The sequence below is a fragment of the Cucurbita moschata genome, unplaced genomic scaffold (genome assembly GCF_002738365.1).
Source record: "Cucurbita moschata cultivar Rifu unplaced genomic scaffold, Cmos_1.0 Cmo_Scf00040, whole genome shotgun sequence".
NCBI lineage: Eukaryota > Viridiplantae > Streptophyta > Magnoliopsida > Cucurbitales > Cucurbitaceae > Cucurbita > Cucurbita moschata.
In genome coordinates this window covers 1,010,981-1,037,074 of record NW_019268556.1, presented here as the reverse complement: position 1 = coordinate 1,037,074, position 26,094 = coordinate 1,010,981, and the positions used below count along the sequence as shown (strand labels likewise).

The following is a 26,094-nucleotide window of genomic DNA, read 5'->3' as shown; positions in this document are numbered from 1 at the left end:
ATATTTCAATTAAAATATATATTTTTTTATTAATATATATATATATATATTTTATTATATATACTATCTTTAAATTATTTTTTTTATTATTTATCTAATTCAATCCTTCAATTTTTTATTATAATTTCTTTTATATTATTTGATTTTTTTATTATTTATTTAATTTCATGATCTATCCTTCTATTTTTTTTATTATAATTTCTTTTATATTACTTGGTCGTCCCGTCTTAACTCGGTTGACTTTTGGTTGGGTAAAAAAAAAATCCCTAAACCCAATCGAGACCATACATCCTAATTTTTTAAACCTGCTATTTATTAGTAAAGCATATTTCAATTAAAATATTTTTACATATTTTTTTATTTGTGTACAGTAGCTTTAAACTAATTTTTATTTATTTATTTAATTTCATGATCTATCTTTATATTTATTTTATTATAATTTTTTCACGTGCTCGACCATCGGCACTCGGTTGTTTTGGATTGCGTAAAAAAAATTTCTAAACCCAACCCAACTCCGACCATGTACATCCTTAATTTTTTAAACGTGTATTTTTTTTTTTACTTTTTAAAAAAATTTAAAGTTTAAAGTTATTATTTAAAGTTTAAAAATATTTATTATTATATATTATTATTAATTTAGTGTTATTTATTTATATAAAATTGGCTTTATTTTTAGATATTTCGAAGCATCTAAAATAAAAATATCTGAGATAGCTGTAAGAATTACGTATACCGCACATCCGTCTTAGTGTATCGTATCCTTTTGCTCTCACGGTTTTCTCCTCTCCTCTTGAACCCTAGATTCGATCTCCCTCGCCAGCCACCACCCAGGGCTTTTGGAGGAACACAACACTACTTCGATTCGCCTTTCTTGGTCACCACATGGCGGAGGAAGTTGTTGTAGCTACCGGAGTGGCGAGCCCCGAGCCCTTGGATCACAAGCGGAAGCTTGCAGATTTGGACAGTGAACCCATTGATGAAGCCCCCACGGAGAATAATGGCGAGGAGTCTACTGCTCCTGACAGCTCCGACGTTGCCACTTCTGACGAATCCGAGGCCAAGCGCCTTCGGCTCGACGGGGAGTCCGAGGAAAATGGTATTTTTCTTTTTCTTTCTTCCTTGCGTATTGTAGCAATTTGAGGTAATTTCAGCTTTTGTCTTCTTGAAATCCATGGAGATATTGAATGTGTATTTGTGGATTTTGTTTGTCTCTTTCCGTCTACTTCTTCAAGTACCTGGTAGCTGCTAGCGGAAAATGCTGGACGATTTTTCTAGTGCCCAAATTGTTGGTGTGTCCTAGTTTGACATGTGTTAGACATGGACACAGCGGCCTATGCTTCATAGATTCTTGTATTTTAAGCTTTGTTTCTGGCAGATAATGTAATTCTACCATAGATAATGTAAGGACAGGGAGAATGAAAGTGAACATTATTTTGGATATAGAAATCACATAATTCTCCTCTTGGAAAAGCTGATGTTTTCCATTATCTGGCTGGCCTAAGTGCATATTTTCTTGATTAGATGGAGAAATTTCCAGCCAACACATGTTAATAATTCAACCCCTTTCTAACTAGGTGTTAAAAATTGTTTCTGTGTTATTATGTTGGATATATAATTTGAGTTTTCAAAATTGGATTATGGTTGAACAGGTTCTTCGGTGATATGCTTAATAAGAATTTCACCCTTCTGTGTTGTTCGTGATAATTTATTGTTATACTCTTGATAATGCGATCGATGGTTCATGAAAGTAATATATCTGTGTTGTTTGTGATAATTTATTGTTATACTCTTGATAATGCGATCGATGGTTCATGAAAGTAATATATGATTTTATATTCTTTCTCTGAAGTACAATATCTTCGTGTTTTGTTTTCTTCTACAGCTAGTGAGAACGGGCATCAAGAAAAGAAGCCAGAAGAGCTGGCTAAGGAAGATGGTAATCAATCATCTCAAGAGGAACAACCTGCTTCATTGGAGGAGGTACCTGAAAAAGAGGAAGCTGAACAACTCACTTCAGAGCCTCACGAAGCAGGTGATACACAGGATTCTGCTGCTGAAATCTCTCAGGATGACAAAACTCAAGAACTCTCCAAGGAAGAAAGTCAACCTCCAGAAGTGGAGGCTGCACTGCCACTGAAGGAGAATGCTTCGAATGCTGAGCAAGATCAACCTTCATCTGGGGCCGAAACAACAACATACAGAATGGAAGTTCCTAACAGTAAGGTGCGAACTTGTGAGATATTTAATTTTAATCCTAGGATTGTTGTCCAAGCTTGACACGCGGTTTGTTTATATGTTTTTTAAACAATATTTTTCCAGCCTTTGCCTCAAGTTAACGATATTAATTATTTTTTATGGTTAAATTACAAGGTTGGTCCTTGAACTTTTAGAGGTGTATCTAGTAGGTTTAGGGTTTAGGGTTTATGACAGTGAACAAACTGGAAAAATCCTAATTTTTAATGTTGTATCTAATAGGGTTCTCAATAAGGTTATTAAGTTTATGAATTTTCAGTGTTATGTCTTATAGTTTGTTGACTGATGATATGTTTCTTAAAGTTCAAGGGTCCATCAGACACCAAATTAGTTGTTTAGGAATGTATTAGTCACTTTTTTAAAGTTCCGGGCCTATTAGATATTTTTTAAAGTTTAGCAGGAATCTATTAGATACAACTTTGAAAGTTCAAAGACCTTAATTATAATATAACCTTGATAGAGGAATGCTGCAAGTGGAATGGTGAGGCCTGCCTTTCTTTCGAACTTTCTAATTATTCTTTCAATGGAATGCTTGAATAAAGATGGACGAATTCTGAAGAAAACATGGCCTGAATGTTAAAATATTTACTTCTCGTCCAACTACAAATATGGCTAGAATTGCATATGACAAATTGTTGGCCTATTTACTGCAGGTAGGTGTTCTCATTGGCAAGGCTGGTGATACAATTAGATACTTGCAGTACAATTCTGGTGCGAAGATTCAAATCATGAGGGATGCAGAAGTTGATCCCAATTGTGTAACTAGACCTGTAGAATTAATTGGAACTTCGGAAAATATAAAGAAGGCAGAGGAGTTGATTAATGCTGTGATTGCAGAGGTTTACTTTTTTTATATTGTTTTTATTTTTTCTGCCATTCTCCTTGCATCTTTGTCCAGTTCTCTTAATTTTTTCCAGTAACCCAGTATTATTTTTCAGTTAATCATTGTTTAGCATCTGTTGGAAGTTCATTGTCTTGGTATTGACTTCTCGATTAAATTTTATTTTCTCATAGGCTGATGCTGGTGGATCTCCATCCCTTATAGCCAAAGGCCTTACTTCATTGCATTCTATAGCAACTGCTGAACAGATTCAGTTACAAGTTCCAAATGAAAAGGTTGGCATCCATATTTAAGTGGTTATTTTATCAACTTGTTCTGCCAACCACTTACCTGAAATTTCTATTGCCTAGGTTGGTTTAATTATAGGAAAAGGTGGGGAGACTATTAAAAGTCTGCAGACCAGATCTGGGGCACGTATACAGGTAGTTGATACGTTGCAAGTCTATCTTTATGGTACATGTTCATTTATTTTTATGATTTAATATCACCATCATTTATGATTTATTTGTTTTCCATGTAGTTGATACCCCAAAATCTTCCAGAAGGAGATGTGTCCAAGGAAAAGACTATTAGAGTAACTGGTGATAGGAAGCAGGTTGAAATTGCTACAAACATGATAAAGGAAGTTATGAGTCAGGTATGCTTAAGTAGTTCACCTTTTCTCCAGACATTTTGGATTTTATATCTCTAAATCTTTGCTTGAAATTTGATGCTTGGTATCATAAATGCTTTTAGTATATACATATGTATATTCGCCAATACTTCCATGAATTGTGCTTACTTTTCTTGTTATTATTATTTTTTGGGCTTGAATTATTAGTCTGTACTTTCTATTTCATACATAAGGTCACTGTCTATGATCACGTTCTTATCTAAATGGCTCCATCTTTTGGTGCATAAGTTCTATTTTACGTTACTTCCATTCACTAATGAATATTAAGTCATATGCTGATTGGTGATTTACATTCCCTTATGCAATTTTATTATATACAGCGGTTTTGCTATTATTGATACTTAATCGTACTTGTAAGTCTTGTCTGAGACTAGAGATAAGGTGTTGAATTAACAACGTTAGATTGTACTACAGGCGAATCTGCCCAGTGTTAAAGAAGTGAATATTAGCATCTATATGCTATTTGATATAGTTCTAGCTGTGGAAAGTGTTATACATTTTTATTCACTTGATGACATTGATGGATCAGTACTAGATTCTTTTCAATCATGCTGGTTGAGTATATAAATTCGACCTGGTTTAACAATCACTTCTATGGGAAACAGTATGCAGATTTTGTTTGGTATAATGTTTTTTAATGGGATTGGGGAAATCTCTTGACTGGTGATCCGTCCTAATAGCTTGTGAAATCAATGAATGGTCTATGAAAAGATGACATGAATGTTCTAGGAAAGATCGTATACTGAAATCCAAGATACCGGTTACCATAATTTATCTATCATAAAGGTGTCAAACTCGAATTGGTTGGCTTTAAAACTGCAGATTACAATATTGCCTTTTCCGTGGGGTCGGCATTGCTTTCTTGCTGTATCAATAGACAACTCCTATTCACTCCCATCCACTGAAGAGAGGTATCAGGCATTAAATCTCGCGATTGCAGGATGTTAATAGTTGGTAAGATTGCTTCAAGATTTCAAACTAAGAATAACTGAGTAAGAATGTATTGCATTAACCTTAGTGCTCATTAGTGGACCCATTTTCTATGCTTGAGATTGTGTTGGAAGAAAGTAATGCCTGGTTGAAGTCATGATGCTTTCCTTTGCTTGATGATGGGACCTAGTATTTATAGCTGATACCATTGCTCAGACATCATAGGCATGTAGACTTGGTGCCATGCCACCCTAACTGTACTATAGCAACAGAATCACTTTAAAACTAATGACGAACCAGTGTCAATGTACTTTTTTTTTTCCTTTGATGTATTCCCTTTTCCTGATAATCTTTCTGATGCAATGCGACATTGAAATGCACAGCATATGTTGGTACTATCGAATGAAAGAGTTACAGATTTAGTTGTAAAGTGGATGCTGATATACCTGACATCTGTTTAGTAGAATTACTATCTATTTGATGAACAGAACAACGTATGTGTGAGATGTTTGAGTACAAGTGTTAGGCTTTCTCCATGATTTCGTCGTCACTAGACTTGTTCTGCGCTTTTTCATCCCGTTTTTTGAAGAGCTTTTCAAATTTGTTAATGTGTTGCAGATTTGAGGGAATGTTTTATTAGTTGTAATTTGTCCACTTCTTCCATCTGGAATTATATATGGGCAGCTGTAATTGTCGATCATTTCCTCTAAGCTTCAGAAGCCATGCTAATCTGTGTGCTTCCTGTTCTAATATTTACGAGTTCTTTAGGCTACATGATCTCCCTGTTAACAAATTGAATGATATTAGGATGTTATGTACATGTTCCCTTGCATGCACATGGTTAAAACGATATGATGTATCTGGTATTTTTTTGGTTTGATATTCTTTAACATCATTTGTATAAATCTTTAATCTTCTTTTCATTTTTTCTTGAACATCCGAGTGGTAATTTGTTGTGTTCGTAATGTTGTAGCTTCAACTTATTTTATAGGACTTGTATGTTTCCAGGGCTCTCATCAATGATTTTGAACAAGAGATTTCAATCACCAAGTTCAAGCTGTTCATTTTCTTAAGTTATTTTTCTATACTTGCATTATAATTGAATCTTAGAAATTTTTTTATCTGTTTACTTACCTCTTTGTTTTTGTCCTTGGAGTAGACTGTGAGGCCTTCTCCACACTCCACTGGTTTTAACCAACAGGCTTACTGGCCCCGTGGACCTGGTGGCCCGACTCAATGGGGTCAACGGGGTCCTCATCCTTCACATCCTCCAGCATATGATTATCCACACAGAGGACCTTATCCATCTCATAATACCCAGTATCAGCATCCTGCATATGGAAACTATCCTCAGCAAATGGGTGGTCCTCGAAGCAGCTACAGCTCTGGTTGGGAGCAAAGGGCACCCCGCAGCATGCAGGGGCCACCGCCGCCAAGTTCAGGTGGTTACGATTACTATGGTGGAAGAAGCCACTTTTCAGAGGCTCCACCTTCTCATTTTCCTGGTGCTATGCCGGCACATGCTCCTGGCCCTTCTCCTGCCCCGGCTCTCGGTCCACCACAAACTCAGTCCAGTTACAACTATAGCCAGCAGCAAAGTCAAGGTCATGGACATGCTGCGCCTTTTTCTCAGGCAGCTCCACATCAGAGCTATGGTCATGGATATGAACAGAAATACGACCATCATGCTCCTGCACAGAATCCATACGGTGGACACGGGAACGCTCAACAACTTTATCCACAGGCTGGTGCACAACAGGCTTACCCTGGACAACAACAGTATGATAATAAGCCTCCATCATATGGTGTTCCAGCCCAAGGACCACCTCCCCAGTCTTATGGCGCTCCGAGGGTTGGTCAGCCCGCAGAGCCTTATCAAGGTGGCTCTGCCCCAGCTTCATATGGACAAAATATGCAACCTCAACAGACATATTCATACCCAACTGGTGGTTTGACCCAGCAGTATCCTTCCTATGGCACCGTACCAAACACGGATGGTTACAATCAGGTGCCTGCTGCTTCGGCTGCTGCCAGTTACTCACAGCAGGGTGCCCAAGCAGGTTATGGTCAACCTGGTGTGCAGCAACCGTCTGCCTACAGCCAACAAGTAGCTCCTGCTGCAGCATACGCGCAGTATCCAACCTCGCAGCAGGGTTATCCGGAGCAGGCTGCTGGATATGCGACGTACCAAGCGCCACAAGATCCCACAGCATATAGTGCTGCCACAACTGCTGCTCCAGCAGCTTATACTGCTCCAGCCAGTGGGCAGCCTGGTTATACTCAACAGGCCGTTAGTCAGCCAAACTACGATCAGTCAATTCCACAATCGGGCGGGTATGGAACTGTGCCTTCAAGTGCTCCGGTAGGTTATGGGAAGAGTGTGTGACCGCAGCTGCAGCCTTGGGTATACGCAGTACGATTCTACTCAAGTCTAGTCGAAAATTTTGATAAATTTAGCTTTAGGATCGTTGGCTGTGTAAGCATAGTAGGATGTTCAATACGCCGTGTAGGGAACATTGGCTGTTGTATTTGCATTGAGATAATATCGACCTGGTCATTAAAAGCATTCAGCTTATAGGATTATGAAGTCAGGACTCTGTCATTGATGGATAAATTGGAATGCTCATCATTTCAACAGTGTTAATTGATGATTGGAAGGCTGATATTGATTCATCCCATCCCTTCTTCATCGCACATTTCTCGATCCAACTCCCCTCCCTGTGGTATTTGTTTTTATTTTGTGGATGAGTTTGTGCAGGTTGATACTTTTGTTGCAGGTTTCTCCTTACCACCCTCGACTTCTAATTCGCCTTCTATTGAACATGTTGTTGATTCCTCGTTAGTGAATCTTAGTGTTTTGGGCTCATCTGGACTTATTTATGCTCTTCTTCCATCCATTAAACCAAGAGGATTCAAATTTGTTGTTAAGAATCTTGGTTGGTTTGCTGCCTTAGACGTAGAAATTCAAGCTTTACAACACAATGACATTTGGATTTAATTCTTCGTCCTGCTAACACCAACATTACGGGCTCTAAATGAGTGTTTCAGATTAAATATTTTCCCAATAAATCCCTAACGTTACTCAGGTTACTGGTCTAGACTACAATACTTTTAGTCTAGTTGTTAAAGCAACTATTTTGCTCTCACAATAAATGATCCCTTCAGCATCTTGATGTTAAGAATGCTTTTCATGAATGCTTTCCACATTGACACTATTATTGAATATATTCATATGGAACAATCTTTTGGATATATTGATCCTTACTTTCCCACTCATTTCTTCTCATATTTGGTTTTTCTTGTAGTCGCGTTGACACATCTCTTTTGTCTTTCATCAACAATTTATAACCTTATCTATCTGCTTCTTTATGTTGATGATATTGTTGTTACCGACAATAATCCATCTTTTCTTGACAACTTTACCCGCAAGCTTCATCTGAGTTTGCTACCATGGGTTTGGGCTCTTTCAGTTATTTTCTTGGTCTTGAAGCTTCACCCACTCCTAGTGGTCTCTTTATTAGTCAGTTAAAATATGGTCGAGATATTCTTACTCGTGCTCAGTTGCTCGAAAGCAAACCAGTCCACACCATGGCTGTTTCTCAACACCTGACTGTTGATGGTTCTTCTTTATCTGATCATACTCTCTATCGATCTCTTGTTGGCGCCCTTCAGTATTTGATCATTACGCACTCAGATATTTTCCATGCTGTCAATTTTTGCATGCTCCTACTATAGATCACTTTCTTCACTATGTTAAGGGAACACTTCACTCTGGTCTTACCTTCCGTCCATCCACTGTTCCTAGTGCACTAGTGGCTTATTCGAATTTTGAATGGGTTGGCTGTCTCGACACTAGTCATTCTACATTTGACTATTCCATTTATCTTGGTAACAATCTCGTTTCTTGGTGTGCCAAGAACCAACCTACTGTCTCACGCTCCAATTGTGAATCTGAGTATCGTGCTCTTGCCATGACTGCTACTTTACTTCTTTGGCTTACATATATTTTGCATGACCTCAAGGTCCCCATTCCCAGCAACCCTGGCTCTTATGTGATAACAAAAATGCTATTTTTTGAGCTCCAATCCCGTTTCTCACAAGCAAGCCAAGCATGTTGAATTAGTTTATCATTTCCTTCAAGAACTTATTGTCACTGGCAAACCTCGCACACAGTATGTACCTTCCCATCTCCAGGTTACCAAAAGTGTTTCTCGAACTCTCTTTTAATTTTGCAGATCCAAGGTTCACGTCCGATCAAATTCGACGCTCAGCTTGTAGGGGAGTGCCGAGGATATTTAGCCTTCCATTACGGTTTTAACCATAATATTTGACTCTTGATTATAAGCTAATATCTTTTATTATTGAGGATATTTAGCCTTCTATTACGGCTTACAGTATGTATCATATTTGACCCTTGATCATAGGCTAATATCGTGTACCACACACACGCGCACATTTATTTTTTAGATATTTATTCTCTACCAACTCTTAAAAATATATATATTTTAAAATTATTTAAATTGAGTTAGTTCAAATAAATGAAAAAATTTTCGAATATGGTTCATGAATTTCCCTCCAACTAAATTGCTAATTTTAATATATATATATATAATTTTACGCTTAAAAATTAGATATTTATTCTCTAATAACTCTTAATATATATATTAAAATTGAGTTAAAAATCTTAATTAAATATTTAAAAATAAATAAATAAATATATATTATGAATTAATGTTTTACTTTTTTTTTTTATAAATAAAATTGAATAAATGACCCAAACAATCCCGGGTTGGATTGAGCTCATTATTTAATAACGTCTGTTTAAATTGAAACAATTGAATTAGGTTTAACAATATCCAAACTCGACCTAACCGAACCCACAAACACCCTTGAACCAATATTTTTAGAATATTTATTTATTATTTATTTTTAATTTTAATTTTATTATTGTTAGTTTATGCGTAGTTATTTAATTGTAGCTATGGGTCACAATTTTACATTTTCGAAAATAGGTTCTACAAAAGGGCCTATTTACTTAGTAATGTCAGGCCCAATTCTTATTGCTCCAGCGGCCCAGCCCATCCTACTTACGGCCCGGCCCATCCCACCTACGGCCCAGCTCCAGTTTATTTAAGACAAAACGGGACTATATCGCTAAAACCCTAGCCGCTGCTCTTACTCTCTTTTGCTTCTTCAGCTACTTCTCTTCCCTCTCTGTGGCATTCAAGATCATTCTGTAAGTGAAGCCGTTGCAGAGAAGGGATCATGGTGCACGTCTCCTTCTATAGGAACTGTAAGCATGAATCTCTTACTTTTCCTTGAATGATTTTGTTTTCATTCTCAATTTTCCAACTTCCGTTTCTCTAGTGCTTTTCTTGTTCGTAATTTCTTCATTGGACTCTCCGATTGTGTTTCGCACATGTTTTGCTGCTTTTTTGATCGGTATTGCTGGAAATTTCCAAGGATTTAAATGTTTTAAATGATTTTTACAGCTCCTTTTGAGCTGCTGATGTAAGTATCACTTGATGTAGAATCGGTGACGTTGGATTTAAGGGAATATGATGCTCGATAATAATCTCTTAGGGTTTTTTTTTTTTCTTTTTTGAAATTTTGTTCTTTGCATCTTATGGAGATTAAGAAATGGCGTAGTTCGTCTTTCGCAAAAACTTCAGAAAATAAACGATGCTTCTTCTTGGTGTTTTTATTTAGAGCTAAGATAATTGATGTGTGGGTTTTATCTGTATGTAGATGGGAAGACATTCAAGAAACCCCGACGTCCTTATGAGAAGGAGCGTCTGGATGCCGAGTTGAAATTGGTTGGAGAATATGGGCTTCGTTGTAAGAGGGAGTTATGGAGGGTTCAATATGCATTGAGCCGAATCCGAAACAATGCTCGTATGCTCTTAACACTTGATGAAAAGAACCCGCGTAGGATATTTGAGGGAGAGGCTCTTCTTAGGAGGATGAACAGGTATGGTCTTTTGGATGAGAGTCAGAACAAGCTCGATTATGTCTTGGCCCTTACTGTGGAGAATTTCCTTGAGCGTCGTCTCCAAACTCTCGTGTTCAAGTCTGGTATGGCAAAGTCTATCCATCATGCTAGAGTGCTCATCAGGCAGAAGCATATAAGGTAGTATGCCTTCATTATCCTTTTCCATACCCATAACATTCTTTATTCTTCCATTAGCTATTTTGATTACTTTTCGTTGTTTTGTAAAATTCTTAGTGCTTGATGATCAACTCTTACAGATATCATATTTATTTTCTGAGAATTGAATGTTGCTATGCTGCTTTCGTTTAGATATAACACATAAAATTCTTTGGGAAAGAGCCAAAAGCACTCGCAAGCCAAAACTGCATAACTCCACATATTTTGTTTTTTACTTAAATGTTGGAAGTTCAAATCCTCACTAGAAAAAGGTTTTTAGCTACATATTTGTGGATCACTTTTAGCTCAAGTGATGATGATCTAAAAGAATTTTAAAGACTTGAGAAGTGTAGAGTCACTTCAATGTCGTTTTTTTTAGTTAATTAAGTTCTTATACATTGATATATGTATATGTAAAGTACTGGACATTAATACGAAGTTCTTATACGTTGATATATGTTTGTTGGATGTAAAGTACTGGACATTAATAATTTCATCTGTCACATTTTATCCTTAGGGTCGGAAGGCAGGTGGTCAACATCCCTTCTTTCATGGTGCGGGTCGATTCCCAGAAGCACATAGACTTCTCACTCACGAGTCCGTTTGGAGGTGGCCGTCCTGGAAGGGTGAAGCGAAAGAACCAGAAGGCAGCTGCAAAGAAGGCTGCTGGAGGCGACGGTGATGAAGAAGACGAGGATTGAGTTATTGACGAAAAAAATGATTATCCGAGATGAAAATGATTAGCTGAGGATCTCAGGTACTGAGATCAGCCTCAATCTATAAACCTTATCTATCACTATATTTGAAAGAGAATGTTACCTCCTTTTAGAAGTTTTGCTTTAAATATTTTGGAATTAGAGAACTTGTTTGTTTTTTTTTGGTTATGGCGGCGACTTGATCATAACCTATTTGGTTTTTTAAGTTGTCACAGTTTTCATTAATCGATACTTGATCATGTGAAGGACTCACTTTTTTCCTAAACATTTTTATGCACTATGAATTATTTTAGTTCATTTGATCCATTGATAGGCTTTGTAATTCTAAGGCTCATGAGTTCTTGAATTCTTATTAAAGATGTACAAGAGCTTCATAAAAGGGTATAGGGATGTGACCTGATAAATTTTCAATTCAAGTAGATTTCGATGAACATCTTGATGTATTCTATGATGGTAACAAAGATATCGATTCGATCGTTGAAAAGACTGGTTGATGCAAATTCATTATTTGGTATAAGTCGCTCATTTTGAGTTATATGTTATCGACCTAATAAGCTTCTTTAAAAGTTACAATTTTTAGTATTGTATCTTCAAAAAAAATGTCTTCCAAACTTCTTAGTTTGTCAAAAAAAAAATTTTTTTTTTTGAAAGAAATAGCAATATCAATTTTATATAATCCAAATGACTAATATACCTTTTTTGTTTGTATAATTTGTAAATATTACATCAAAATGACCCTTTTGATTAAGTAATTAAATGTCGAAATATGTTATTTTCTTCTCTAATCTTTCAAAGATTAAAAAATATGGCATATTCTTGCTCGGCAATCAATAGTCTGAATTAAAAATTTAAAAAGATTAGATAAGATTGTTGAAAACAACCCTTTGTGGTAAATACTTCATCTTTTATTAACACCAATCCACAAGAGATAACAAAAGATTCTATGACTCTAGAAAGTTTTTTTTTGTCAAAAAAGCTTGTTTTGTATTATTCCGATATAGAAGCTTGTTTGGTATTATTGCGAGATATAGAAGCTTGTTTGGTATTATTGCAATATAGCCAAGACGGTGGGTGATTTTCAAATAGTTTGGAAAGAATTAATTTTCCAAATAGTTCAAATAGTTTGTGAAGAATTAAGAAATTATAGTTGTACGTGCAGTCTTATTTACAAGAACAAGACCTTTGGAAGGTTGTTGGCGGGAGTGAAACTATGCCGTCTTATTTACAAGAACAAGACCTTTGGAAGGTCGTTGGCGGGAGTGAAACTATGCCGTCAACGAAGGATTCTAGTGTTGTTCTACGCAAATGGAGGAACAAGACAAGCAAACAAAACATGTTGGCCTTGAAAACTACAGTCAATCAAAGAGGAAATGTTAAGAGCACATTTGGGAGTTTTGTTTGCCTTGAAAACCACAATCAATTAGAGATGAGATCTTAAAGCATATTTGAGATGACAAGACAAGTAAACAAAATAATGTTTGCCTTGAAAACCTCAATCAGAGAAGAAATGTTAGAGTACATTTGGGATAACAAGACAAGCAAACAAAACAATGTTTGCCTGGAAAATTATAATCAGAGAAAAGATGTTAAAGCACATTTTGGATGACAAGATGTTTGCCTGGAAAACTGTAATCAGGGAAAAGATGTTAAAGCATATTTGGGATGACAAGACAAGCAAACAAAACAATGTTTGCCTGGAAAATTATAATCAGAGAAAAGATGTTAAAGCACATTTGGGATGACAAGATGTTTGCCTGGAAAACTGTAATCAGGGAAAAGATGTTAAAGCATATTTGGGATGACAAGACAAGCAAACAAAACAATGTTTGCCTTGAAAACCACAACCAAAGAAGAGACATTAGAGCACATTTTGGATGACAAGACAAACAAACAAAACAATATTTGTCTTGAAAACCAGAGGAGAGATGTTAGAGCACATTTGGGATGACAAAACACCGAAAGAAGTATGAGACACATTCATGATATTGTTCTCAAATACAATGATACGAGGTTATACTTTTTGGAGAATAAGTTATTATTAATTTTGATTCGGAGCTACTAAAATCGTTTGCAAACACCCTTCCAAAACCCACCATCGGTTAGTTTCTAGTGTCGGGTTTCCTCCAAAATCGACACCCGCCATTGAACATTCATATATATATATATATAGATATATACTTCAACTATTTTCTAATTTATAAACATAGTAAAAACAATTAAAACCACACCCCAAACACCCTTTCAACGTTAATTGAACAAAATTTTCCAAAATCCCCACGGAAGAGCCCAATGTGCCATTATCACGCAGTGGGCTGGGCTTAGCCGGCCGGTGAACGGCCCAACTGTAAGCATCCGACGGCGGCCGAATCTCCGGTCTGTTTACTTCTCTTTTTCTTCCTCCTTCGTCCTCTAATTTCTGTACTCACCAATCTGGAATACATTCCCTACCTGTCGTTTGGATTTTGTTAAACCGAGCAATCGATTCATCTTGAAGCAAGCAAGCAAGCAATCAATCGATCAATGGAATCATCATCTTCTCACCTCGGTTCCCTTCCCGAAGATGTTTCAGAAGATCAAGCACAACCACAGGAGAATCAGAAATCGGTTTTCGCCTCCAAGCCTAGTCGTCCTCCGACTCTGTAAGATCTCGAATTTTCCGCTGCCTCCCTTTTCTCATTCCCTCGTTGCCGCACTATGTTTTCAGAATGTCTGCATGTTCTAACCAACCTTTCATTTCTGCTGAATTGCTTAGAACTGAATCGCTACATCTTTTATTACAGAAAAAATATAAAATGCCTTCATTTTTTTTGATTGAAGCTCCTTATTTCGAATTCTTGTAACTCCTTTGAAGCCCAAAGAATTATTTGTTTTCATGACGGGAATCATGCCGTGGTGAATGCATGGAGCATCTTTTGACAGATTTGTAGAAACATGTTTTTGGTTATATATTGGAAACAAACTGCAGACTGAAATACAGCGGAAGGTTTTTTTTTCCATAAAAAAAATCTCTAAAATCAATTTGGTGGAAAGAATCTGAAATGTTCTTATACCAATGAGTGTCAGTGGGTTTCTTCTTCACTTCCTATACCACGTTCCTTTCTTTCAATACAAAATTTTAGTTATTAATGTGTGTAAAAGTTTGACAAGAACAGAGCTTTTTTCATCTTGATATGTTTACCTTTTCTTGTGGAGAACAAGATTCTTTCTCTCTATCATTCGGTTACTCCTAACAAAAAAAAAAAAAATTGCTTTTATGTAGACATAGCAATACTAATTCTCATACATGAACCAAATAAATGAGAAATATGAAACAAAATGGTTATGAACTAAATGAGAGTTAATAACTAGAATAAATGAGAATGAACCAGCTAGGGTTATGAACTAAATGAGAGTTATGACAATACGTGACAACTTACAACGTCATGTAATCATTTTCACTGCTATTTTATTTGAATGCATGAAGCTCATGTTGGGCTGGTTGGTATAAAGGTGATATATATTTTTATTATGGTGTTTGGATTTCGTTTTTGATTCTATGTTGTCTTGTAGGAATTCTTCACAGAAGTATTTGCCCCTAGATTGGCTTGGATATTTTGACCAAGAGGAGGATATTTCCATTCCAAACTCAAACGAGGTTAATATTAATTCACTCCAGAGTTCTTGACTAGAGTCCCTTTCTTTTGGATGCCTTCTTATTTGTTCATTGAGAAGTGCACACACTCAGACAAACACAAACACACACACGAACACTTGCATACAAGTATACATGCGAAGATAGAAGTGAGCTTTCAAGGAATTGCTCTTTTTTGCCTAATATGCATCATCCTTTCAGGTCTTCCATGTCTATACAGCGGGAAAAGAAGGACCAGTTGTATTTTGTCTGCATGGAGGGGGCTATTCTGGGTGTGTGATTATTTCTCTCTTACTCCTAATTTTTCTTTGTTTTAAATTGTCTGGGCTTTAAAGTACATGGACACCCATGTTTGTAAGCACCACAGCTTTGGCTTAATCTAACTGCTAGTGCCACTTCTGGAAGTAGATGGTTAGCTAATAACTATACATTACATATTGGAATTATGATTCACAGCTTATTTCCTAGATTTTCTAAATTAAGTAACGACACCATTTAAGGAAAAAAAAAAAGTATCTTCACTTCATGGATTGTTAGATCTACATTTTTATCTTGTTTTGGCCATTAAATGATGTTGATTGTTTTAACTTGAGACTTAAGACCCAATTTCCTAGGTAAGTCTGAGAATGATTTCAACCATCTAATTTGACCATGACAAAAATTGCTTACATTAAATGTTTTTGTTTGGTGAGAAGCATCCTGAATAAAGTTAAAATTTCTTAAGTTTTAGACATATGTTTGCTTCAGTTATGTCTTTCAAGTGGGTATCCTAAGTTGTTATCCTAATTTTTCCAAATCTAGTCTTCTGTGTTTTGGTGGATCCCTTTTCCATATTTCCAGTAATATGCATCGTATATTATATCAGTTAAATGTCGATATTTATTTTATTTTTCCTTTTGTTTTCAGTATTCGTTTACACATTTCTGGCAATAATATGCATTAAATTTGTAATATAATTCTCTTACCTGGCTAATTGTCAAAAATTATTTCACTAGGCTTTCTTTTGCTCTATCAGCTGGTATAATAAAGGAAAAGGCTAGAGTAGTTGCAATGGACTTCAGAGGACATGGAAAATCATCTTCTGAGAATGATCTTGACTTATCAGTTGAGGTACTGATATGGAATTTTCAATGATTGTTTAGCCATCTTTAGTTCATAAATTTTCTACTGTGCTGGGAACTTGTTTGCCACTTATGAAGTTTTTTTCATTAAATTTGCAGACTATGTGCAATGATGTTTTGGCAGTTATAAAGACCATGTTTGGAGATTCCCCTCCTGCAATTGTGCTTGTTGGTCACAGGTAGTGTATCTTTTAGTTAGCTAGCTAGTCTTGTCCCTAGAAAAAGTATAAAGTGCAAAACAATTTTTTTTTATGACCAGAATGAAAAGTGTACAGAAAGACCCAAAAGGTTATGAGCTTATAAGAAACCTTTCCATTTTGGATTGCTGCAAAAGGACTATAGTTACAAAACAAGTCTGACAGTGATCACAGGATGAGGCAGTGAATGTATCTAGCACCGTGATCATTTACCAATCTCTATTTCTTTCATAAAACTCTTTGGTTGCTTCATGACCCATTCTCCCGAAGGTTGAAGAGGGATTATCAAATTCTTTGAAGAGAGAGTTCCACAACATTTGGCTGTAGGGTAAATGAATAAACAGATTAGATCGGTTCTCTTCTCCACTCTTGCTAAACTCATGAGATGTTCAAATAAAAGATTTCCGAAAATACCTAGTGCAATGTTTGCTCTTGATGTCCCAAACAATATGTCTAGATGACCAAACTCAGGGAATCATTGATAGTGATTAAAGAAGGTATAAGGTTTTGTCACAGTTTCCCTCATTATGACCTGCCCAAGGATTGCAGAGATTTGCTAGAAGAGTGTCTTTTCCACACCCCCTTACGGGATAAGGGTAGCAGGCTTTGGTTTGCTTGTCTTTGTGCTATTTATGGGGACTTTGGAGGGAAATAATATTATTTTAGAGGAATTGGAAGACTATGGGGGGTTATGTGTCCCTTATTAGATTTCATGCTTTTCTTTTGGTCTCCGCGTGTTAGATTTTTTGTGATTTTCCTTTAGACCTTAGTTTGCTCAACTAGAGTCCTTTCTTGTGTTAATTGGACTCTTCTTGGGTTCTTTTTTTTTTCTTTTGTATTCTCTGTTTATTGTTTCACCTTTTCTCAATAAAAGCATGGTTTCTTCCCCCCCCCCCAAAAAAAAAAAAATCTGTCACAGTTTTATATTTCATGGGTGTTAATAGTCTAGAATGAAAACTAGAATAAAAAAAATTGAAGCTAAGAATCGATCTTCAGCTAGGCATCACACGTGGATCCATGTCACAGTTGTGATCCTTATTATCGCTTAGATCATGTACTTTCTTAATGGTTACATGAAGAATGCAGAGTTTGGGATGTTTACTAACAGTTCTTTGTACATTGTACAGAACTCTGTATTGATCATTTAATATGATGGTACTAATATCAATTTATCTAATTAATTTCTGAACAGCTTGGTAGTTGCTTTTTTTTTATTGCCCACTTTGTTGATACGAGTGCTATTTGGGTGGATAGACTAAGGCGCATCTCTACAGTACATCTATTGTTCCTTTTGTAAAATAAAAAAAACTTGTTATCATCTTTAAATTCTATTTATAGTTTAAGTTGTGCCAATTCTGCTCCCAATTTTCATTAAATTTTATATGCTCATTGGAATGATTTAAATAGTATGGGAGGTTCAGTTGCTGTACATGTTGCTGCGAAGAGAGCATTACCTAGCCTGGCTGGTTTAGTGGTTGTGGACGTTGTGGAGGTATGTTTACTGTTGTTGGTATTTCCAGAATCATAATGAATTATAAATCATATTTTTTAAGCAATTTTCAGCTCCCTGCAACTTTTTGGATTTAGGGAACTGCCATGGCTTCATTGATTCATATGCAAAAAATATTATCCAACAGGATGCAACATTTTCCTAGCATTGAGAAAGCGGTACGCTATTATCCTTGGCCTGCAACAATATACATATATTTTTAGTGATGTTTCTTGTTTCTCCAAGGTGGTGCTTATTTTTTAGCTTTATTATAGTCCTTGGGACATTTGTCTTTTTTTACAAGTTTTCTTCTGTCTGACGGAATGACTTTGTTCTATTTGAATTATAAAATTTAATAATGAACTAAATGAAATAGTTCATGGGTAGAAATCTTAAGTAACAAATTTACCAATCAAAAGTCTAAGATTTAGAAATGAACTCAATAGTTCAAGTGTTGATGAGTTATCGTCTATTTCATATAATTTTATATTAGAAAAAAGTGTTTTTAATTGATCAAGGAAAGCTGATAAAAGAATGCTTCAAGAACATAAATGTACTTCCATCTACCTATAGGGTATATTGTATTCGTAGACAAATATAAATTATGTTTTTTTAACAAGAAACAACTTCTCATTGATATAATGAAGAGAATAAAGGGTCAAGGGATACAAACTCCAAAGGGAATGAAAAAGAAATTAGCCATGAAATTAGCAGCAGCAAATACAACCAAATAGAAATTAGCCATGAAAGTAAATAAATATTTAAAGAATCCAGAACTTCTCCAGAAACTTCGTCTGAAAGACTTAGAGAGCTTGCAAATGAATGATGAGACTTTGGATAAGGCCTCCACCAAAGAGTAGTTAATTTAAATTTTCCAAAGAAAACAAAAAATGAATCACCAACCAACAAAAAACCTTCTAAAACACATCATAACACAACCTTGAAAAAATTTTCAACTTCGCAAGAACTATTAACCCATTGAAAGGAGCTTCGGGCAAACCATCACCAGCAAAGAAATAAAAAACCACCTCATGCAAGTCAATCCAAATATCTCAGAGAAGATACAAAACATTGCAAAGCTAAACCATAACACAAGTTCCTTCTTGAGGCAAAGGAGGAATTTCACGAAACTCAAGACCACAGGCTTCTATAAACGGAGAAAATTTTGCCAACATGAATGAAGGATGAAGATATAGGAGGAGTCTTCTTGTCCCAATCTCGAAATAATAAGTCAAAAGCTTTTGAAAATGAATCTTCAAGAACATCAATCTCCATATTGAAATCCACTAAGACTTATTCCACACTACTCAAACTTACCTTTAGTCAATCTTAGCAACGTCACTACAAGATGGAGAGTCCTTTGTTGAGTGAATAACTCTTGTTAAACCAAAAACTGGATCTAAAGAAGTGAGGACAAAATGGTTGTTGGGGGATAAGAGTTTAAACTGCCTAAAACTTGTAGAAGATGCTCCCAATCCTTTTTGACAAAAGAAGCTTAAAAGTCCTCCCCTTGGGGTTCCGAAGAAATTCGCTTAACATTTCCCAGAAGGCATACCATCCTGTTTTTAGTAACCCAGCTGGAACCAAAATGGATTTGTTTTTGCACCACCATTAAACAGGAAGAAATCTCTATAAACCATCCAAAATGGTAAATTTTTTTAAAGATTCTAGAACATCCATTTTCGACATCCATCAGCCTGCTTAACTTGACATTGAAAGGACAATTTCAATGAGTGGCAAGGGATTATTCCAGCCGTAATAAAGTATTCCAATGAAGTTTAACAAAATTGAGACACTTTTTTCTTTCTTCCAAAAGTAAAACCCGTGAGCAAATGAAACAAAAAAAGGATTTATTGGCAATACTACAACAGCTTTCCATCTGACGGCTAATGCAAAAATGAAAAATACTTGTCTTAGAAGAAGAAAATAATTAGAAAGAATTGGAGGAAGGCTGAAGGAATCCTTAATGAAGAAACTGAAGAAAAGGATTTGGTTGCAGCAAGGGGAAAAAAGGAAGGGACGGAGAGCGTAGAAGAGGGGGGGAGCATTTTGGGATACGGATTTAGTAACCTTATTAGGAGCAAGGAACAAGGAGAAATAATAAGTAATGTATATTATGCTTTTAATTGCATAAATCATAATTTTAATAGTGGTACTTCACCAGCAGCCTCTAGTTGGATGTTTTTTTTTTCTCTAGACATTGGTGTTTTGTTACTTGGTGAATGTTGTCAAGGATTAAAGGCTAATACTCACCTATAGGAAAAAATTGATATAAATGTTTTTTCCCCTATTTTTATGGTTTTGGATCTTTACTGATTTCATTTATCTACTGGATTTGTTTATCTACGTTAGTTATCTGATATTATTTATTAAATGGTCATGCAACAAATTGTTTAATATCACGAATAGGAGATTTCATGTTAAATAAATGCCTTTCTCATCTGACGGAGCCTTTGAACCATAGGTGAACTATCACATTTTCATCTGCCATATTCTTCTATTAAATGATGTCTTCTCTTCATTATCTTATTTTAGTAGAGTTTGGCCTATTAACCAATTTAAAAAAACTGCATGAATCTGTAGATTGAATGGAGTGTAAAAGCAGGTTCTTTGAGGAATGTTGACTCTGCCCGTGTATCAATTCCCTCTACACTTACATATGATGATTCAAAGAAATGGTTGGTCACTTGTCAATTATATTGTTCATCCAGTTGTATGCTAAAAGCTTGTTCATATTTTCCTTCTTGATTAGCCGATTTCATCAACTGCTCAGTTCTTAGTCCTGTGTCCGTGAAATATCTGAATTTCTGGTGCAGCTATACTTACCGAGCAAAACTGGAACAAACGGAACAATATTGGAAAAGCTGGTATGAAAATGAAAATCTGTGATTACTTGTTCTGCAACCACATTTTAATCAGTCCTTATGATGTTATGTATGATTTGCAGTTACCAACCCTCCCTCTTTCCCCTTTCTTTTTGTCTTCTCTTGGAATTCAAATTTGAGTATTCAGGAAAGAGGGGAAAACATTATATAATTGTATTTTTAAGTTTGCTGCCCAAGAAGATACATATGTGCTCTTCCTATTCTCATATACGAGTTTTTTTTAGAAATATTATTTAAGTAGATAGGACCCTTCATAAAACTGGACAGGACTCTTCATAAAACTATCTGGTTATGCTCAAGTCCTGTCTTATAACAATTTTACCAAACTGGAGAAGAGGTATCGCTATCAGTTATCGAAAAAGAGCTTGCTAGGTTTGGGTGGAACTTGAGTCCTATTGTGCATGCTACATTTACTAAGAATAGGTTTTGTATATAACTCACTGGAGTCATTGTTTCAAAATGATATGTTAATATCTATTGATTATTTTTATAATGATTGTCTCATCACTGTTATTCTAAGTTCACTTGTGCATGAACATGCTGTGAACGTCATTGTTAAAATGGCCACTATAAAAAAATGCACATGCGCTCGCGCGCACACACACTGACACATATGATGGTTAATAGAATGGGGTACAAACATCAATGTTCTTTATGTCATGTAGTTTATCTTTCAAGTATATTGTGATGATTGTGAATAATTTGTCTATAGTCTAGTTGGTTATTCTGGTTGTCTCTTTTCTTTTCTTCATTCAACCCTTTTGTAAGACTTTATAAGGCTAAGAGGGGGAATGTGAGGCAATTAAGACTTCGATTTTGAAATTCAGATCTTTATCTTCGACATGCAAATAAATATCTTAGATCGAAAGCCTGCTGCAATCTTTATGAAAAATGATAGCTATCATCTGGAATAATGGTGAGCTAGAATTTGTCCTATGAAAATCCGAGAGCGTTCTCTTTTTTGTTCATGTATGGAGTTAGGAGGTGGGGAGGATGGGGAATGCATAAACCGAGTTAACAATGGCTGAAGATACTTCTACTTCAGATTCTTATTGTTTTAATTGTTTTTCTCTGATTACTTGCAACTTATTGGTCAAATTCATTCGACTTTCTTTTGGCTTTTATATCCTCTTCATATGTTATATTAAGTAAATTGGTTAATAATCTTGCAGGTACGAGGGCCTTTCAGAAAAATTTCTTTCATGTCCTGTTCCAAAGCTTTTGCTTCTAGCTGGGACTGACAGATTGGACAGGTTATTAAAAACGCCCTATAAACCCGTTTTAGTTTGTCTATTTCAGTAATCAGCCATCATGTATTGTACTTGTATATTTTGGTTTGACTCTTTTCCTATTCTTTTCCATCTTGGAATATTCTTTCTTTGTTTTTTAATATGTCCTGAAAAACCTTGACCAACAAATCCTTAGTATATCAAGGAAAGGATTCAGGTTCCTCAAAACTTTGACCATTTTATCATCACAAAAGGGGGGAAAGAGGTGATAATATGCTTTGCGTCTTCCTAAGCTTTCTTACAAATGGAGCACAATTTTGAGTTGAGAGAGCAAGTGATTTCTGTTTTTGGCAATCTTTTGTTTTGGTGAGCTAGGTGTCGAATGAAGAGTTCAAACTTCTTTGGAGAGACTCAAGATATTTACAAAAATGAGCAAGGACTAATTCGCCTTGACTCGAGCAAGAGAAAACGGGTTTCACTATCAACAATTGAACAAAATAGAAAGCTTTTTAGATCCAAATATGGATGATGAGGCATATCTAAGTTAACATATACAAAGGGAGAATGAGCAGGGTGAGGATGAGGCAGACACAGGAAGTTTGCATGCTTGAAGCTACCCCTTGATCAATAATTTCATTAATGACCAGTTGCATAATGTCTTTTAATAGGAAAATTCTCTGCAATAATGTATTTTAACAGTAGAAGAGATTATGATCCAAAATGAACATTGTGTGTATGAACATGTGTAAATAAATGTACGTTGCTTGTGCTGAATTCCTGTGGTGGTTTTTGGAGATCTTTGTACTTTACCTTCATTCTCCAAATATTTGTATTGATAAACATGTGATTATTCAGCCACCATGGGTCAACCTAATGGTTAAAAAGGGCCATGAAAATAGAAACATTAGAATTTTTGAAGGGGTTGATAGGGAGTCTTTTGATGTTTGATCCCTTGTGAGATTCCATGTTTCTCTTTAGGCGTTAGTGTGAGATCTTTCTGAAATTATTCGTTACGTTTTATTTTGTTTGATTGAAGTCCCTTTATTATCGGGTTGCTTCTTTTTGTCGACTTTACGTAGGATATAATATCCTACGAGTTATCTTAGCAATCAAATGTTGTAGGGTCACATGGCTATCCTATGAGAATATTCGAGATGTCTCTAAGTTGGTCCAAACACTCGTGGATATAAAAAAACGGATGGCTTATTTTACTCGTTTCTTTTCGTTAATTACTTTCTTATTGAAAGAGTAAAGTACCTTAAATTTTGAAGTAGATGTTCTAAAGAACTGTCCCATGTTTTATGACAGAACACTTACAATTGGTCAAATGCAAGGGAAGTTCCAGATGGTGGTAGTCAGACATACTGGCCATGCTATTCAGGTTTTTCTTTGTTTCAATTGACAAATTTCTTCTTCCATCTTGCTACCATGTTCTGTGAGCTATAATTATTGTTTGAACCGTGCAGGAAGATGTGCCGGATGAGTTTTCGAATCTGATACTAAATTTTATTTCCCGCAACCGCATAGGTCCGCATGGGGTCGAGGTTAGTATCAAATTCCAATCTAGGGTAAATGGAAGAAAAAAGTAGAGGCTTCATCTGTACATAGTGTTTTCTTGTTACGTAGAATCGCCAACCTCATGACGTAAACTTCATATTGCAGATACCGGGACTTCGTAAACCGCAGCAGTAGCAACCTTCAAACGGACACCGGAGAAAAAGATCATTTGCAGTTTCTCCTACAGGTATTTGATCTCTCCGAATAATTTCTTTCGAAGCAGGAACGAGTGAGTAATGGAAAATCCAAGTTCGTTTTTTTTAACAATGCAGCTTAGAAACGAAGTCGGTATGACGAGTAAAGATGTTGTTCCAAACATAGCAGTTGCTTTGGAGTAAAGCTAGTTTTGAGTAGAGGTACATTTCTTAAAGCATCATCTACCCGACTCGCACGAATTGATGTCGATTGTAGTTCGTTTTCTGAACTTGTGTGAACGGTAATGGTCTGATATTGTGTTCTTATGAGGTCGTATGGGTTCTGTGATGCCCCAAGGAGGACTGTAAATGAGATGAATAACTCATATGGCTATTATTAATTTTGGTGAAGCCACTACTTTGGATAACTCTATAAACCATGATGTATTAGACAACATATCTGTTTATATAGCTACAAATTTGAGGTGTGGATATTATTATAATGGACTATAAGCTCCCTTCCCCTATGTTCTAAGTTCATTTCATTTGGACGGTAACCGTCTCTTTATTGTTAAGACTCTTTTTGATTGATTAGTGTGAAACTGTATTAACGCTCACCTCCACCCCCAAGGGCTCAGACTTTGGGCTCAGACTTTGGTAGGGGTGGAGTCGAGCTAGTCCTGATATAGTCTTTCAGTTCCTTTCTGATAAACATTATGTACTACTCATAATGAAAAAGATCTTGATTTATTTATAGACAGATATTGTAATGACCCAGATCCACCGCTAGCAGATATTGTCCTCTTTGGGCTTTCCCTTTCGAGCTCGCCCTCAAGATTTTAAAACGCGTCTATTAGGGGAAGGTTTCCACACCGGTTTGTTATCCTCCCCAACCAATGTAGGACATCACAATCCATCCCCCTTCGGGGCCCAGCGTCCTTGCTGGCACTCTTTCCTTCCTCCAATCGATGTGGGACCGCTCCTAAATCCACCCCCCTTTGGGGCCTAGCGTCCTTATTGGCACACCGCCTCGTGTCTACCCCCTTCGAGGAATAGCGAGAAGGCTGGCACATCATCCGGTGTCTGGCTCTGATACCATTTGTAACGACCCGGATCCACCGCTAGCAGATATTATCCTCTTTGGGCTTTCCCTTTCGGACTCGCCCTCAAGGTTTTAAAACACGTCTACTAGGGGAAGGTTTCCACACCCTTATAAATGGTGGTGTGTTCTCCTCCCCAACCAACATAGGACATCACAGATATCGTGTGTACTGATTGACCAGATACAACTAGTACCTGTTGACAGATGACAGATAGAAAAGCGGGATTCAAAAGTCTCTAATGGTTCATGATAAAGATGTCTATAAGGTCTCATCTTCATATTTCAAGGCTCTAAAGGCATACCCTCTAATGATTTGTATCCCTCGTACTTGTTTGGAAGCTCTTACTAAAGTAAAGACTTACATTCCAATGGTTTAGCAAGCCATTTTGGTGGTCTCTACATTCCAATGGTTTAGCAAGCCATTTTGGTGGTCTCTAATCGTTGTTTTTAGTCCTCCATGACTTAGAAAGGATATACCGAGGTTTGTTGAACGTTATTTCACTTGTCAAAAAGTGGAAAGGAACTTCAACTAATGCTCTGATTTATACGCTCCTTCCAGTTGCTATAAATGAAATTTAGAAAAGAGGTTTAAGATCTTGCGAAGGAAGTTAGATGTAGTCGTTAAGTCAAGTTGGCTGGAGCTTAATTTTGATAATATTAGAAAGTCTTCGAGACTTTTTCTAGGCAGATAGGACGACTTCGGCTTGTTCTTGTCGCTCGGCGGTCGACGACTAGAATGTCTTGATTGAGCAGTTATTTTCCATAGTCACTCCAAACAAAAGCATCAAGATCGAGAATGAATTAAATATAGTTATCACGTGCAAACGCCGGCTCTCAAAATGTGAAGCCAAATAATCCTTTTCCCAGCTGCGAAGAATTTACCAATTACATGCTTTGTCTATCTTTATATTCTTTTTTCCCTACTAAAGATCTAAAGTAAAAAAAATTTCATGCTTTAAAATAAATATTATATAAATAAAATAAAAACGCTCAACTTGAATCAACAAAGGATCCGTGGCGCAATGGTAGCGCGTCTGACTCCAGATCAGAAGGTTGCGTGTTCGATTCACGTCGGGTTCAATTTTTATTAAATTTTCCTTCTTCCGAAATTACCTTTTTCGCCCTGCCCGTGATTATTTACTATTATTATTCTTTTATAAAAAAAACTATTTTCCGTATGTTTTTGTC

General features: G+C 36.2%; 3 protein-coding genes and 1 non-coding gene across 6 annotated transcripts; all 4 read left to right on the top strand.

Moving 5' to 3' along the window:
• Window positions 1-738: 738 nt before the first annotated feature.
• LOC111432672 (far upstream element-binding protein 1-like) lies at window positions 739-7,390 on the top strand. Its single transcript, XM_023069595.1, has 7 exons — window positions 739-1,096; window positions 1,883-2,223; window positions 2,907-3,092; window positions 3,268-3,369; window positions 3,445-3,516; window positions 3,615-3,731; window positions 5,857-7,390. The coding sequence occupies exons 1-7, from the start codon at window positions 883-885 to the stop codon at window positions 7,081-7,083; spliced, it is 2,259 nt and encodes a 752-aa protein (XP_022925363.1). The 5' UTR covers window positions 739-882; the 3' UTR covers window positions 7,084-7,390.
• Window positions 7,391-9,842: 2,452 nt separating this feature from the next.
• On the top strand, window positions 9,843-11,821 carry LOC111432674 (40S ribosomal protein S9-2-like). The gene is made up of 3 exons (XM_023069598.1): window positions 9,843-9,990; window positions 10,446-10,827; window positions 11,363-11,821. Exons 1-3 carry the CDS (start codon window positions 9,963-9,965, stop codon window positions 11,544-11,546), a joined length of 594 nt encoding a protein of 197 aa, XP_022925366.1. The 5' UTR covers window positions 9,843-9,962; the 3' UTR covers window positions 11,547-11,821.
• A 1,989-nt stretch (window positions 11,822-13,810) lies between these two features.
• On the top strand, window positions 13,811-24,331 carry LOC111432673 (protein phosphatase methylesterase 1). 3 transcript variants are annotated; one of them, XM_023069596.1, is made up of 14 exons: window positions 13,811-14,200; window positions 15,111-15,195; window positions 15,394-15,464; window positions 16,188-16,302; window positions 16,413-16,492; window positions 17,918-18,002; window positions 18,098-18,178; window positions 20,583-20,677; window positions 20,816-20,866; window positions 22,057-22,137; window positions 23,422-23,494; window positions 23,580-23,680; window positions 23,776-23,857; window positions 23,943-24,331. In XM_023069596.1, the coding sequence occupies exons 1-14, from the start codon at window positions 14,082-14,084 to the stop codon at window positions 24,006-24,008; spliced, it is 1,185 nt and encodes a 394-aa protein (XP_022925364.1). In that variant the 5' UTR covers window positions 13,811-14,081; the 3' UTR covers window positions 24,009-24,331. The 3 variants fall into 3 exon arrangements, 2 of the variants coding, with proteins under 2 accessions (XP_022925364.1, XP_022925365.1); XR_002708676.1 differs by having other exon boundaries at window positions 13,814-14,200; window positions 23,580-23,657; XM_023069597.1 differs by lacking the exons at window positions 13,811-14,200; window positions 15,111-15,195 and having other exon boundaries at window positions 16,208-16,302.
• Window positions 24,332-25,914: 1,583 nt separating this feature from the next.
• Window positions 25,915-25,986, top strand: TRNAW-CCA. Its single transcript has one exon. It is a non-coding gene; the product is annotated as a tRNA-Trp (tRNA).
• The last annotated feature ends 108 nt before the right edge of the window (window positions 25,987-26,094 follow it).

Bases quoted from the DNA above. Each gene is read 5' to 3' on its own strand.
- LOC111432672 (XM_023069595.1), top strand. From the start codon at position 883: ATGGCGGAGGAAGTTGTTGTAGCTACCGGAGTGGCGAGCCCCGAGCCC. The intron at 3,093-3,267 runs GTTTACTTTTTT...ATTTTCTCATAG, and splicing joins TTAATGCTGTGATTGCAGAG to GCTGATGCTGGTGGATCTCC. The intron at 3,732-5,856 runs GTATGCTTAAGT...TCCTTGGAGTAG, and splicing joins TAAAGGAAGTTATGAGTCAG to ACTGTGAGGCCTTCTCCACA.
- LOC111432674 (XM_023069598.1), top strand. From the start codon at position 9,963: ATGGTGCACGTCTCCTTCTATAGGAACT. The intron at 9,991-10,445 runs GTAAGCATGAAT...ATCTGTATGTAG, and splicing joins CGTCTCCTTCTATAGGAACT to ATGGGAAGACATTCAAGAAA. The intron at 10,828-11,362 runs GTAGTATGCCTT...TTTTATCCTTAG, and splicing joins ATCAGGCAGAAGCATATAAG to GGTCGGAAGGCAGGTGGTCA.
- LOC111432673 (XM_023069596.1), top strand. From the start codon at position 14,082: ATGGAATCATCATCTTCTCACCTCGGTTCCCTTCCCGAAGATGTTTCA. The intron at 16,493-17,917 runs GTAGTGTATCTT...TGATTTAAATAG, and splicing joins ATTGTGCTTGTTGGTCACAG to TATGGGAGGTTCAGTTGCTG. The intron at 23,495-23,579 runs GTTTTTCTTTGT...TGAACCGTGCAG, and splicing joins ATACTGGCCATGCTATTCAG to GAAGATGTGCCGGATGAGTT.